This window comes from Diaporthe citri, assembly GCF_014595645.1.
Source record: "Diaporthe citri strain NFHF-8-4 chromosome Unknown scaffold_1, whole genome shotgun sequence".
In the NCBI taxonomy this organism is placed as follows: Eukaryota; Fungi; Ascomycota; class Sordariomycetes; order Diaporthales; family Diaporthaceae; genus Diaporthe; species Diaporthe citri.
The window spans coordinates 11,300,710-11,316,203 of NW_025064846.1; the positions used below are offsets into that span (position 1 = coordinate 11,300,710).

The 15,494-nt window shown below is 48.6% G+C and overlaps 4 protein-coding genes across 4 annotated transcripts; 2 read left to right on the forward strand and 2 right to left on the reverse strand.

The window, feature by feature from the left end:
• Positions 1 to 1,596: 1,596 nt before the first annotated feature.
• Positions 1,597 to 2,910, reverse strand: INS49_002945 (uncharacterized protein; the record flags this gene model as incomplete). Its single annotated transcript, XM_043163745.1, has 1 exon — positions 1,597 to 2,910. The coding sequence occupies one exon, from the start codon at positions 2,908 to 2,910 to the stop codon at positions 1,597 to 1,599; it is 1,314 nt and encodes a 437-aa protein (XP_043032251.1).
• Positions 2,911 to 4,158: 1,248 nt separating this feature from the next.
• INS49_002946 (uncharacterized protein) lies at positions 4,159 to 5,734 on the forward strand (the record flags this gene model as incomplete). The annotated part of the gene is made up of 5 exons (XM_043163746.1): positions 4,159 to 4,425; positions 4,475 to 4,489; positions 4,546 to 4,947; positions 5,001 to 5,184; positions 5,235 to 5,734. 5 exons carry the CDS (start codon positions 4,159 to 4,161, stop codon positions 5,732 to 5,734), a joined length of 1,368 nt encoding a protein of 455 aa, XP_043032252.1.
• A 1,180-nt stretch (positions 5,735 to 6,914) lies between these two features.
• On the forward strand, positions 6,915 to 10,254 carry INS49_002947 (uncharacterized protein; the record flags this gene model as incomplete). The annotated part of the gene is made up of 7 exons (XM_043163747.1): positions 6,915 to 7,045; positions 7,109 to 7,284; positions 7,353 to 7,465; positions 7,536 to 7,876; positions 7,933 to 8,246; positions 8,315 to 9,074; positions 9,951 to 10,254. 7 exons carry the CDS (start codon positions 6,915 to 6,917, stop codon positions 10,252 to 10,254), a joined length of 2,139 nt encoding a protein of 712 aa, XP_043032253.1.
• Positions 10,255 to 14,004: 3,750 nt separating this feature from the next.
• Positions 14,005 to 14,628, reverse strand: INS49_002948 (uncharacterized protein; the record flags this gene model as incomplete). Its single annotated transcript, XM_043163748.1, has 1 exon — positions 14,005 to 14,628. One exon carries the CDS (start codon positions 14,626 to 14,628, stop codon positions 14,005 to 14,007), a length of 624 nt encoding a protein of 207 aa, XP_043032254.1.
• Between the last annotated feature and the right edge of the window lie 866 nt (positions 14,629 to 15,494).

Here is a 15,494-nt window from a genome sequence, read left to right on the forward strand (position 1 = left end):
ACTTAATGCTTAATTTTTTAAAATTAAAATATTTCCTTTTATTATTATTTAATTTTTAATTATTTTAAATTAAAAATTTTATAATTTTAATAAATTATATATAATAATATAATAATTATAAAAAATTTATTAAATAATAAATATTATTATAATATTTAATAAATTTTATATTTTTTTAAATATAATAAATAAAAAAATATTTATTTATTTAAAAATTATTATTTATAATTAAAATAATTATTAATATTTTTTTATTAATTAAAAGTTAAAAAGTAATAATAAAAATATAAAAAAAAATTATATATTAAGTTTATATTTTATTTATAATATATTTATTATAAATTTATAATAAACTTTATCTTTTTTTAATAATTTAAAAAAGCTTAAATTAATATTTACTTAACTTATTAATTATTAAAAATCTTATAACTTAATTTATAAATATTATAATATTATAATAATAATAATTATAATTTACTTAATTCTTTTATAAGGTAATTATGCAGCTAAGGCATGTAATTATAGCTATTATAATAATAAGAATAAAGGTTTAAAATTTAATATTCTTTGTGAATTTAAGGTGAATTCACGGGGAATTTCTTTATTTAAATATATATATGGTGAATTTATTGTGAAACCATATATTTACGGTGAATTCATTGTGAAAGTACCGTGAATTCACGGGTGCCCGTGAATTCATGGCAAATTTATCGCAGATTCACCGTGACCCATTCGTACTGCATTAATAAGTTAAGGAATAAAGATATAAGTATTAAAGTAATATAGTTATAAAGAAAAAAAGAAGGGCTTTTAAATAATATATTTTTAAGATATTATGAATTAAAGATAGTTAAGATATAATTAAGTATTTTTAAGGAAGTTTAAGGATTATTATAAATTTATTAAAATTTATATTTTTAATATTAATTTAATATGGTTTTTAAAATTTAAAGAAATGCTTTTATTATTTTTAATAAGGGCTTTTAAATAATATATAAATTATATAAGTAAGTTAAGTATTAATAAAGAAATAATTAAGTATTTAAGTAAAAAAGGTATGGTTTTTATATATAAGCTTTAAGTTAAGAGATAAGGTTAATTTATAATATTAAATGGAGTAATTTAATTGGTTAAGGGCTTATTAATTAGCTTAATTAAGTAATTAATTAAAAGGTATGTTTTTAAATATAAAGCTTATTTTATTTAAAAGGTTTGAAAAGTAATAATAATTAAGGGTGTTATGTAATATATGTTTTTTATATTAGGTTAGCGTTATTATTTTGGGTTAGCTTTAGGCTTATAATCTTTAAAATAATAGCGTTAAATGCTTAGTTTATTAAGTTAGCTAATATTTATTTTATAGGAGGGAAGGCTCTTATTTATAGTTATTATCCTTTATACAGTGGTAAATGTATGGGGAAAAGGATATCCCGTATTAATAATAGCCTAGATATCTAGAATATTCTAACATGGGCTACCTCTGATGTCCTCGAGTTCAGAAGTGGACGGTTGTGCCCCACTATAACATACTTCTCAGAGTCTGGCAATCCATCGACAGCTCGAATCTGTGACACAAAGACCCCCTCCTTGCGAATCTCATGCCGTCCTTTCCAGCAAGTCCTTGGCCTCGACTCCAACATCATAATTGAAGAACCAGTCGTTGTATTCATCCGAAAAGACCTGCGCTTTCAGGCTTGGCAATGGCTCATCGTAGTACTTCCTGCATTCTGCCATCATGACTTCAGGCGGACCCATCATTTTATTGGAAAGCGTCTGAGTTGCTTTGATGCGAGGGCCACGAAGGTCACCAAACATCTGGACCCGTTCCAACACCGCATTCTCTGATGAGTGGCTGCTCTGCTGAATGTTGAACAGAACCTCCAAAGCAGCGGCATCCTCGATCGCTTGTGACGCTCCCTGTCCATGAGTAGATAGCATCAAGTGTCCCGCGTCTCCCACAAGAACGGCCCGGCCTCTTGTCAAGCTGGGCACTGGATCCCGCTTCATAATGGTGAAGACATTGATGTCCTCGGCACCTTCGCAGACAAACTTGACACTGGGGTGGAAATCCTGCAGATCCTCCATCAGGTCCTCGTAGCTTGCCTCTGCGTTCCAGTTGTCCCCAACATCCCGTTCCTGCGGCTTGGTCGGGTGCATGAAGGCAACATACAGCAGCTGCTCGCCCCTGACCGGATACGTGTTGAGCAGGACGCCTGGCTTGCCCACCTGGTTGACGAAGAAAGCCGTGAACCCGGACGGTTGGTCTCGGTAGAAGTGGCCTGCCAGTGGGTGGTCGACAATGGATGAGATTGGCTGCATGAAGCGATAGATGGAAAGAGGAGACTTGATGATTGGCTCCTCTCGGCCCGTCACGCGTGGGATAAGCTTCGAGTGAGCACCGTCGGCGATGATGATGACATCCTTCTGAAGGCAACTTCCGTCTGCCATGGTGATTGTTCCGGTGTCAGGGTCGGCGTCGGACACAGCTGTGCCCAGATTGATCTTGGGTGCATGGACATATGGCACCGCCGGCTTCTGCACCAGCTCAAGCAGACCTGCGTGGAGATCGGCGCGATGGAATATCAACCATCGTGAGCCATACTTCTCCTCGATCCCGTCAAAATTCTCCGTTGACACCAGTTCACCGGTTTTGGCGTCGAAACGTCGAAGCTGACAGTAGTCCACGGCCCCGTACTTGTCAACATCGAAACCCCAGCCGGCCAGGACACGGGTAGCGTTCACCCCGATTACGAGCGCAGCCCCATTCTCACGTGTGAAACGAGACCGTTCAAACACATCGACCGCGTGACCAGCTCTGGCTAAGGCTATCGTCGCCGAGAGCCCGGCGATACCACATACCACGACCCCAATCTTGAGCGGTGTCGATGTAACTGTGCCTCTAGAACCCATGATGCACAATGTAATTCCTAGGCGATAAAGTATAGGTGCGAGAGCATAGACTACACTAGGACTCAGTCAAATCCTGCAAATTGGAGAGCTTTATTTGTTTTATATCGGAGTGGAATTCGTTGATTTGGGGGACAATTCGAAAGTAGCTGTTGCTGACCTCAGGCATGTGGCTGAAGCCAATTTAAAGACCGGCCGGACATCCCCATCGGGGGTGATGTATAACTACATTGATAAAACTCTTTTGCTCCTGTTGGGCAACGATAATTATCCGATACATGGTATGGGCTACTTGTATTCTCTAAGTGCCTCTACCAGTGTTACCCCCATGTGTCCGAAGCGCTGCGGAACATTGACACTAATACCACCAAAAGTAAGCTGTGGTACTGTAACTTTTGATAGTAATCTGGTGCATCCTAGCTCGAGCCATGAGGCATCCAGGATTGTAATTCCATTGGCTCTGTTCAGTCACACTCGTTTAATCAAGATTTTTTCTCGGAGCCATTTCAAAGCCTAGTGCCTAACAGCATAGCACCGAGTCTAAAACAATGAATTAAATTCTCGTGTTGAAACTTGCGGCATCCATACTCGACTGCACCTATGCTAGGCCTCCGTTTCTTGAAGTAGATGCAGACGGAGGCACAGAGGTTTCCATACAAGGACTCACTATGCTATAGGCGTTGTTGTGAAGAACAGCTTTGAAGCACCCTTTTTCCTGATTCCGAAACGCGAGGTACCTCGAATGGATAATACATAGCATTGGTATTCCTCAACACGCACCAGAGCATCTCCGAGCTGTATTGAACCAACTTCAAGTGGCTACAAAGGCAATCGGAGTAAAAGGCCGAGATTCTCGGACGATGCAAAAGTCAGTGACAACCTAGACGAAGATATGTAGAACCGGTGCGTAAGGGGAAAAGCCTTAATAGAGCCTAAATGTACACCACACCGTTAAAACCGTTGTCTACATTAGCAAAGAAATATCAATTGGAGATTGGATGTGTCGCTCAAATGGCATAAGACTCACCAGTTCGGCACGGCCGAGTTCATACGTCCATAAAAGAAAGGTGGAGAGCGTTGCGGAGAAATTCTCAGGGCGCTTTGCCTGTTTGAAGTTGGCTACATCACGCTAACTGGTCCGAACATCGCTCCCATCCATGACAACCTACCTACACATTACATTGAACCCTACGCGGTCTCGTCCGGAGTCTTCGTTCTGAACGATATCGCAAACTCACGTCTTCTTTCGCCATGGCCCAATCGAACACGCAGACCTGCACCGAGACGTATCAAGAGACTTCTAGCTCGGAAGTGTACGAGCTCGGTGGCATCTTGCCCGAGAAGAATAGGTCGAAAGAGCACCACCAGTCGACTGACTCAAAGGGCGTCGATGTCACTCCGCCGCCGAATGCCCATGTCGAAATTGAGAGGTGGAACTGGCCCAAGGCCAACGCTGGCAGGCTTGTATTTGCTTGCTTATCGTTCGCCATTGCTGGAATGAATGACGCCGCAGTTGGAGTGCGTTGTCTTGACCGCCAACACGCATCCGTTTGCTGACAGATTACAGGCTTTGATCCCATACGTACGTGATGTTCCTCCGTCCCCGAGGCAACGTCGCCATGTCTTACTGAGGAGAAGATCGAAAATTACTATGATCTCAGTTACACTATTGTGTCTCTTATCTTCCTGACCCCTTTCGCTGGATACTCCGTTGCCGCCTTTACCAACGCCCGTATTCATCAAACTTTTGGGCAGCGAGGTATCGCGATAATGGCACCCCTTTGCCACATCATCACCTACATCATTTTAGCACTCCACCCTCCCTACCCCGTGCTTGTTATAGCCAACACGATTAGCGGATTTGGTAACGGCTTGACAGACGCCTGCTTTTGCGCTTGGGTTGGTGTGATGGATAAGGCGAACACCATACAGGGCTTCTTGCATTCATTTTATTCAGTGGGCGCCCTCGTCTCACCACTCGTCGCGACGTCCATGGTCGTGAAAGCAGAGCTACCGTGGTATAACTACTACTATCTGATGGTGAGAAACAACACGCAAGGTACCACATGAGCCTGTAACTCATCGATTTCTAGATTGGCATGTCCGTGCTTGAGTTGGTCGGCCTTACCATCACCTTTTGGAAAAAGACCGGCGGGGTCTACCGCGCGGAGCACACGCGAGAGAACCAAGACGGCGGCGCCGGCACCAGGGCTGCCCTCAAGTCGAGGGTCACCTGGCTCTGCTCCTTATTTTTCTTCGCATATCTGGGCGTCGAAGGTATGCTGGATGATGCGATCAATGATTTCCGTGGCTGATTTCGTCGACAGTTGGTCTCGGTGGCTGGATCGTCACCTTCATGCTGCGGGTCCGTAAGGCATCAGCCTATGTTTCTGGTATCTCCGCCACCGGATTCTGGGCCGGGCAAGCCCTCGGCCGAGCCGGCCTAGGCTTTGTGACTGAGCGATACGGTGAGAGGCTGTGCATCAGCGTCTACCTGGCTTGTTGCATCGCTCTGCAGCTGCTGTTCTGGCTCGTTCCCCAACTCGTTGTCTCAGCTATTACTGTGGCTTTCTTGGGCTTCTTTCTGGGACCCATGTTTCCCGGCGCTGTGATGATGACCGCCAAACTGCTTCCGAAGCACATTCACGTGAGTGCTATAGGTTTTGCCATGGCTATCGGTGGCACCGGCGGCACGGTCTTCCCTTTTATCATTGGCGCGATCGCGGCTAGCAGAGGCGTTGGTGTCCTACAACCTATCATTCTCTCGCTTATTGCTGTGGTTGCTATCGTGTGGCTCTCTTTTCCCCGTATCAAGAAAAGGAATTAAAAGTCTAGGGCTAAAGCTATGGCTGCTTCGACGAAAGCGGTGTCGACGTACGCCTGGCGGGTTCCCCTCTTCCCCGCTCGGCCGAACAATGCACACGAAAATGCAATTGACACGTCTTCGAGCAGCACAAGAAAACGGAGAGAAACGCTGATCGACGAAGGCTAACAAAGGTACATAACCCGAGAGTATCTTAAGTCGTGGGCACATAGGATGAGCTGCTTCTTGGGTTGCACAGCCAAGGCGGCAAAATGCATCTGTAGTAGCCCGTGCCCCGAGCATCGCACAAGCCGAGAAAATCAGCCTTCCCCCCTCACTTTCCTCTGCGCAAAGCATTGCCAGATGAAATGGCTCTAATAAGCCCTTAGCGCCTGGACGCGGTCTGCCGATCCAGGCGGAGCTCCATGCCTCGGACCCGTTTCCGGTCCCACCCTGGATGCCACACAACCTTTACAGGCTATTCCAAACTTTCCATTTCATTAAAAATGGGTGAGATGGCCGAGTCGGTAAGCAACACCACTGCAATTCGTGATTATTGATTTAACGCTAATCCCCATGAAGGTTATGGCGCCAGGTTAAGGTTAAACTTAACAAACAATAATCCTGGTGGAGCAATCCTCCTGGGTTCAAGTCCCAGTCTCATCATTTTTGCAGCTCATTCGCCCCTGCACCCCTCCTTTTTGCTGCCCTGTTCTTTCTTTTCGGCATTGTGGATCCTGTTATTGCCCTGCATCTTATGCAACTTTCCATTTCTTCTCAATTTTTTCTGGTGAAATTCTTTTTTTGATGGAAGGCGATAGTGCGAAACGGAGAACGGGAAGCGGAGAACGGGAGACGGTACGGAAGTAATGGGAAAACGGGAAACGGGAAACGGGAAACCGCAAGGGGGAAACGGAATGTCACGTGAACGGAAATCTGGATGTGTCAGACCTGGCCATGAGCAGTGTCAGTAACCTCTCGTCGCCATACCTGACAACTAACACAGGAGGGCACCCACAGAATGTCCACGCGGCACTGCAGGCAGGGTGGTAGGTGGTGGGCGGGCGCCCGCCCTTGGGCATGATCCGGCGGTTCCTCTCTCTCTCTGCTTTCTTACATAGAGTGTTCTCTACCTCCCCTCTCATTAATGGGAACACGGTTCGCTCAGCTTCAGTTTCCTCAATCTGACCAACACTTGAGAACGATGGCTTTCTTCGACATCGATTCGGATGAAGTTGAGGGAATGCTAGAGGAGTCTGACGCAGAGGTTACTGAACTCCGAGGGTGCGAGACAGCAATGAGGAAGTCTGAGAGCTTGAGAAGCACCTGGTATGAGTAAGTCACGTCCTTCTTTTACTTGAGATTTTAGTGCACTCCTTCTGATACCGCTGAGAATAGTTTCTGGTCCTCAACGACGGCTGTCGCCAACCCTGACCAGATCTGGTATGACCTTTGCGAAAAGGGAAAGAGGCAGATGGATGCCATCCGCCTCTGCCAGAAGTTCTTGAGCATCTACGCGGCGCGCCGCAAGCGGTACCGGGTGGATCTGGGCCCGAGCGAGAAGAAAGCAGAGCGTACTGTGAACTCTGCCAGGACATTGGCAAATGCTGGAGGAGCCTTGTTGTCCACTTTAACAGGACAGTCCTTGCCCAGAAGAGGAGAGAAGATCCTGCCAATTCGGCGCGGTGGAATCTCAGCTTCAAGGAGGGTCTGTTCTCGCAGAAGGGCGTGGGGCCAGTTTATGAGCTTATTCGGGTATGTTCCCCCCGCCCCAAGGCACTCTTCGCATCCGCGTTGCAAACGCGTCTGATAATGATCTACCTAGTGGATCGGAGCGGAGTCCGATAAGATGGGTCTTTCACGGAATCAGATGTTCGTGAAGAAGGAAGCAACAGCTGAGGATATTGCACTGATACTCCAGACTCTGTGGCAACGTGCTGAGGATATTCCATGCACCCCCATCACTCGGGTATCTTTTCATGCTATGCTTCTATTGGCTGCTATTGGCGGCTTTCGTCCTGGGGTTGTCGAGAACGTCAAGTACAAACAAGTCTCCATCCGGGTGTTACGCCATCCTAAAACACATGAAAAGCGACTCGTTGCCACCTTCACCCTGCAACAGAATAAGCTGCGGCCTGACGCTATCAAGACGGACCAGAAGGATGTGTATGTTCTCATTCGCCCCCGTCTTGACTGATGACTGATATGATGTTTCCGAGCAGGATTGAATTCTCCGTTACCTTCGTCCCGTATCGCCTCTTCTGCCCCGCAAGCCTTGTTGTCGCTCAAGGCCTGTCCGAAGATGCGTTTGATCCCTCATTCGGCTCGGCGGAGGAATTGTTAAAGCGGCCGCTGATGGAGAAGGGCATCAAAAGTGTCACGTTAGGTTGGAAAGAGAAACTCCTGGAAAAGGAGATATTCCCAATTTCCTACCGCGATTTCTGGGAGATATGGAGCCGGGTCCTCCTCGTCGCTGGGTTCCCCGAATCGCTCCGCCCCTACGCGGTACGGGTCGGCGCAGGAAGCAGAATGAACGGTGCGTTGGCCCCTTGGGGCTCCTACCTAGCCTGATACGGGTCGGCTCTTCTGACATTCAGAATCAAGGTGCCCTCACTCCTGCGCTTCGGAACTACATTCTATCGCACTCAAACACGATGTTTGAGCGCAGTTACCAGCCGAGACACATGAAAGAGGACCTCGTCTCAATCTTAGCGCCCGAAGCGAAGGCAGAGGATGCCGACGATCTTTTCCAGATCCTGCGCAACTCGTCCTTGCGATGTGATCAGCTAGCCCCTTTCGATGTACATCCCGAAGACATCGAGAATTGGAAGAGTACAAGAGAAGATATGCGCGCTCTACTCAGCAGCAACGACTACAGAAAGTCGACTCAGATCCGGGTCCTGACCCAAAAGCTCTCCAGAGCTCGCGTCGCAGAGCAACGCGGCCAGTATTTCAAAGAAACCAACCGCCGGCGGGCTCTCGGCCAAGACACAGGCGACCTACAAACACCACGCCCGAGGCTGAGAGCGCGTCGTGGCGCAGAGTTCCCGGCCGAGGCCATCAGCGAGTACTTGAAGCAGGACCGCACGGATGACTGCAACAAATTGGAGTTCATATACATCGACATGTTGGTCGCGTACCTCGAGCAGAGATCACAGAGTGTACCGACGTGCTTTATTTGTGCCGGGGCGAGTACTTTGGAAGCTACCGGCAAAACGGGGGACGGAATTTTCAAGTCTTGGAAGGACGTGTGGAAGCACACCAACAGAGCGCATCGCAGTGAGCGGATGTGTCCCTTCTCCTGCCCCGAGTGCGACCGCCTGGGCCATGGAGAGACCCTGGACCAGATCGCAGACCTTGGAGAGTGGTGCAGCCACGTACATGAGCACCATGCGCCGGGAGGGCTGGCGCCTTACCGGTGTATCCTTGGTTGCCAGACGTTCGAAAACACGACCGCCCTCAGGGAGCATCTGGTCAAGTGTCATCGGGCGCTGTGGACTGTTGCCGAGCCGTTCCCATGCCCCGAATGTTGTCGTCTGGGCTCGGAGGACTGCATTATCAGCGACCGTGCGGAGTGGAGGCGTCACATTGACTTGCACCATGACCCAAAACTCCTGCCATCCACGACGGAGGCGAGCAGCGCGAATCCCACCGAGCACAGGTGCCTGCTCTGCTCGGATCAATGCTATCCGACGAAGACTGGGTTGTCGCTACATAATACCAACATCCACGTCAAGGGTGAGGATTTCACCAGCCCCTTCCCATGTCCTGAGTGCCGCCGACTCGGCAAAGTTGAAAGGAGCATCTCTGGTCTCGATGAGTGGTGTAAGCACGTGGCGGCGCACCACGGATCACAGCACACTCCTAATCCTCCAGGGCCGATGGACCAGCGACCGTGTTGTCTCCTATGCAACACCCCGACATATAATCCACGCAAGCACTTCGAAACCAAGCATGTGAAGATTGGTCAATTTGATAAGCCTTTCCCATGTCCGGAATGTGCTAGACAGGGCGCCGAGGCCCCGCACTTGGTGCTGAACTGCAATAATTGGCACGTTCACTGTGTTGCCGCTCATGGACAGGAAGCCCCGTGGGGTATCCAAAAAGTCGCCGATAAGACGCCGTATACGCGTTGCCTTGTCTGCAATGGACACTTCAAGGGAATATCGGGACACTTTACGAAGACACACGTCGCCAAGGGACTGTTCAGCCAGGAATTTTCGTGCCCAGAATGTGCGAGGACAAAGACGGACCAAAGCAAGCCTCCGCTGATCCAGGGCCCAGAAGAGTGGAGGACTCATTGCGCAGTTGTCCATCAGGATGTCTCTGGCTCGGTGCTGGCCCACTCGATGAACCTCTCGAGGAAGCAGGCGGAAATGGACCGGCTTGCGAAGAACCGGGCTCAGACAACTGAACACGCCTCAGAGGCCGAGGAAGAAAGGCAAGGCAAGTCAGATGCGAGCCAACCTCCGCCGCGCCGCATTAAGAGGCCCCGGGAGGACGATGAGCATGAGATGGGAGCAAGGAGACGGCGAGAATTCTAGAGAAGGACACATCCTGAACCTCTGCACCTCAGTTAGAATAGAACAATCTTCATGTCTCGCGACGAGGAAGACCTGAATGTACCTGACTCCCCCCATCATGGTATCCTCCTCAACGACCACTTTCGTCCCCATAGAATCGACGCTGATCCGGGCAATCATGACATAGACGACCACATGGACTCCCAGAGCTGCAGACATAGAAGTTGAACAGGCAGGCAAAACATTCTATTAGACCAAATACTAGCTGTCAAGACATCCTTGGCTCCAGCAAACGAAGCAGACGAAGCTCATTTGTCGACGATTGACCTCCACCAAGCCTCACTAGTTCCGCTCGTACGCGAGTCGCGATTTTCGCTTCCTGCCCGTTCCCCATAACTAAACGGCAGGATGCCCCGTTGCTCTAATTCAGCTAGGTATGCCACCTTATGTTCCACTGGTTATCATCAGCGTTAGCTGCGTTTCGCAAAATGTGGTCATTTGCTTACAAAGTTCCGGGCGGCGAGTAGCCTTGCAAGGACTGCCTTTCAAGTCCCAAAAAGCCCTTGTCTCATCAAGCGGCTCTATGAACAAATGTGTAAAATAGAAATGCCCTTCTTTTAATATCCGCAGTCCACAAATCATAAAGTCATATACCAAGGTTGCTTGTCCATTTTTGTCAAGGCGTTGAGATTAGATGCCGACAAAGGTATTTTCACCGTCCAGGACACAATCTGTGATCTGATCTCCAGACGCTGCATTATGTAGACAGACGATGATCTGAAGAGATCTACCAATCATGTTTCCCCAGATCATGTTTCCCCACACAAGAGGGTTGAGTTCCGCCCGGACGGCGAATGGTCGCATCAATTATATGCGACTCAGGTCCTAAAATCTCCATCATCATAATGCTGTGATAATGCCCGAATAGTAGTGTGAATTGGGGATGAGGAGCTTTGCGATCATCCTCTGAAGGCCAAGGAAGGTAACTTGGGACATCCAGGTCCACCGTGGAAAGCAAAGAAGCTGTTTCCGAATGGCTTGTCGGGCTCTCCGGAGGATCAAGCACGGCGACAGCTTCAGTCTCCTCACAAATCAACGTGTCATGGGGCGACCGAGATGCCAAGTCCTCCAAGAGAGCTGGAAGAGGAGGATGTGGAAGGCTCTGATCCATCGCATCAAGACGTATAAGGGTGTTGAATTGAAGAGCAGATCTGGTAAGGACTCTTTGCCCTTGGCAAGAACCGAGTGTTACAAATATGAGAGAACTGGAGGAAGCATTTGGGATATGTATGCAGATGGCTCCGCAGCGTGGCTATTGTGTGCCGCCAGGTTTTTTTTTTTTTTTTTAATAAAAAAAAAACCCCCGAGAAGAAGCATTTGCTGGCATTCAAGTCTACAAACAGAGCCCTGGACTGACTAAGCGCTGCTGAGACTGGCCTGGGCTTGCGAGGGGGCGCTCTCAGTTGTCGCAGACAGCCATGCTTAGTGCGCAGCCAACGTCCGCCTACCCAGAGGGTACAGAGATAGCGGGGTAATCTCAGTCAGAACCCGAAAGGTATAGATTGGTAGAGTTGACTCTCAAGGTCTGTGTTAGTGACATCGGTCACGATGATCGTGTCAGGCGAGTCGGCCAAGAAGCAACGCAGCGTTCCCTGTCCAACATTGCCTCCACCATTGCTTCCACCAGCATCCAGCCCTGAAACGGGCGCATGACCTAATCCAGCGATCACATTGCATCGCAGGTCGGGGGTTCATAGCACTCGCATCAAGGAGGGTCAAAACAGGGATTTCTGAAAACAGTTTAGAGGCTCGGCAGGGGTTTGTGGCTCTTGCATCAAGGAGGGTCAAAACAGGGATTTCTGAATTTAGATCAGTGTGCAGTGCATCCCAGCGCTACTTCATTGAGACTACCTGTTGCACGTGGCGATTGTTTTCCGAACGAACACCAACCCAATGCTCAGAGAAAATCGAATACCACCTTCAATTGAAAGAATAGAGTGCACTTTCAGTCGTGGGAAGTCCCGTGGGACCAGACTTGGGAAGACCGGGACCAACAATAGATGCTCCGATGAGCCATGCAGACCGAGACACATACAGAGGCTTAGGCTGCTAAGACCTTGTAATTAACGAGTTGCCATGAATTTTGTTCTTTTGAGACCAAAACGGTAGTGTCCCTCCCCTCTGCCCAGGAGAGCATATGATGAGCTGGATGGAGGGACATTCCGAGAAATGAAAAGCATGCGCCTGGGCACGCACACTGCACATCAGGGCAGTGCGGGCTTCGGATGGCAATCGAGACATCCGTCTCCCTGACCATGACCAGGCGGGTGACGACATGAGCAGCTATACTGAAAGCAGTACTTTTATGGCTGGAATCTCGGGGAACGGATCAGAAGGCGCTAGTAACGACTCCCTCGCCTCCCTCTTCTGCGCAATCTGCGAAAAAGCTGCTGGTTGCACAGCCTCCGATTGACACAGTAGTGATTCAGGATGCCATGCCTGCAGGATGTTGCAATTGATACTTGAAGACCCCTGTTGCGTCAATTTTCAGCCAGTGAAAGACCCGGTTGAACTCAAGCTCGCAGGAAGCGGCTGCGACGCTTACACCAGAGTGAAATAGGTGCCACAGGAGGCAACTCAGTCATTTGCGAACCAGTCTGCGAACAATTCTGCAGAATAATTTCTGATGACACTTCCATCGACCATGTGCGAATGGGAATCAGTGTATTTTTACCCTTGCGTCCACTACTACATTCGGGCGGCGGAGTGGTGTTCCACCTACATCATTTACCATCGCCGCTGCCCTGTAAAAATCGTGAATTGGACAGAGGAGCTCAGTGGCGACTGTTGTGAGTTCTACCAGGCTACATTCTGGGAAAAGGAGATGAGAATCCTGGTTCTAACAGGCCAAAGTAAGTTGCAGGGCTTCTTCTGACAGTCAAAAGGTCGACTGGGAACATTTGATTTCCCGCAAGGAGCTGGCACCGTATGGTAAAGTCTTTGGAAACCCAGATCCAGTCCTTCTGCAAAAACCGTCGTTGCTCCCAGCCAGTAAGATATGTTGACTTTCCTTTTTGTTATCGACCATCTCTGACCAAGAATGAAGCAGAGAGTCCCGAGTGATGGACGCCGTGGATTATACACAGCAGCAACAGGGAGAGGAGCTCTCTGTCCAACAGGTAGAATTTGAATGTCAGGAGGAACTGCAAAAACTTCAGAGCGTGGCACATAAGGTGTCAGACGCGGTCCGAGAGTTTCAAACCAATGTCCAAGTCGAATCGTCTGCCAGCAATCAAGGATCACCGGACGAAGGAGTCTCGGAGGGACTCAAAAATCTTGTAAACGCGGTGCGCGAGCTGCAATGCGCGGTCGACAAGATGACATGCACGGTCGAAGAGAGGCAACTCGCGGTCCAAGAGAGGCAACGCGAGGTCCAAGACAAGCTACTCATGGTCCAAGAGACGCAACACAGGGTCCAAGAGATGCAATCCGAGGCCCAAGGGATGCTCCGTAAGCGACGTTGATATGGGAGAACCGGCCCCACGGAGGATGATCTACGTGATCAAGGCTGCTGAGCTGATTTTCGAAAGACTCAATTACGTTTCTATGTTTACGAAGACTGTGAAGCTCCCCGATTTCAGTTATACATTCATTCTCTTTGTGCCCCTGCTCAGTCTCGCGAAACCATGACTACAGACTCAGGAGATCAATGTGTGTCCCATTCCAGAGCACCCTTGCACTTTTGTGTGATATCAAGCACCTTCAAGCCGCCTAAGCTCTCGGCTGACTCCCTCCGGCCACCTGCGAACTGTCATCTTCAGCATATTCCAACGACGCCTCCTGGATATCCTTCACAGAAAAGAGCAAATTTGGCACCCCCGGGCTCATTTGGAAGCCTCCAGTTATCCCGTGATCTTGATTATACCACTGTGGTGCGGGCACGGCCGAGTTCATTTGAGTGCCTCCAGTTATCCCGTGGTCTTGGTAATCCCACTGTGGTGCGGGCACGGCCGAGTTCATTTGAGTGCCTCCAGTTATCCCGTGGTCTTGGTAATCCCACTGTGGTGCGGGCACGGCCGAGTTCATTTGAGTGCCTCCAGTTATCCCGTGGTCTTGGTAATCCCACTGTGGTGCGGGCACGGCCGAGTTCATTTGAGTGCCTCCAGTTATCCCGTGGTCTTGGTAATCCCACTGTGGTGCAGGCACGGCCGAGTTCATTTGGGAGCCTTCGGTCATCCTGTGGTCTTGATTGTTCCAATGTGGTGACTGGTCCGCCGCTGTTGATATCTGCTTGTCATCCGGATGAACGAGGGTACGGCACTTTTCGAAAGACTCGACGAAGGCCACCTGGAAATCACTTTCGGAAAGATCGTGTTTGCGCTTCATGCTCTGCATGATTTTTTGAAGGCCTGTCATAACTTTCGTAACAGTGGGCCGCATTCCCTGTGACTGGATGAAATGAATCATGTAATCCGGGCTCTGACGAAATGCCGTATTGCCAAATTGACTCTGTGCTCCGATCAAGAATCCGACTGAGATAGTCCTATCAGAATAGTCAGAAAGACATTGCGTGAAGGCCACGACAAACTGCGGTGACAGACTTATGTAACTCCTTGATACAATGGTCAAAGTAGCTATGGTGGGTTGGCACGAGGATGCAAAGAAAAGACAGGACAACACCCATTTGCGAGACGAAGTCATACAGCCATGTGCGTGCGTCCCGTAGCCAAAAAAAGGATTGTATAAGGGATAAGATGCGGAATGACAGCAAAGATGCAAGGACTCGTATCAGACCGTTAGCTGCAGAAGAATGTCGAGCGAGGGCAATAAGGAAGAGATTCATGAACGCAAATCCGTAATGATTCTGGAGGAGCTCCTGCAGCTTCGCTTCCTCTTGGTGCCCATCTTGGAGCGACAACATCGAACTAAATGATATTTGACTCTCTTCACATCGATAACCGACTCCTAGGGAAATTCTTTCCATCCATTGCAAATTTTTCAGGACTGTTTGCTGGTCAGGAGTGTGGTTGTCCATAGTTGTGACGGTTGGTGATTCTCGGCTGTCAGTCGAAACTGATGTCAAAACGAATATGTATTGGGACGGATGTTTTCAGGCGTAGAACGGGAATCCTTCTGATCGGCGACAGTTGGAAGCACCAGTTACATTATATAGCCGTGAGTCTCGGTTCGCAAACCAGAGACTCTCTGAATGTGCGACCACACGATGCAAAGATGCGGCGCAGAGCATGAGTAATTTGACC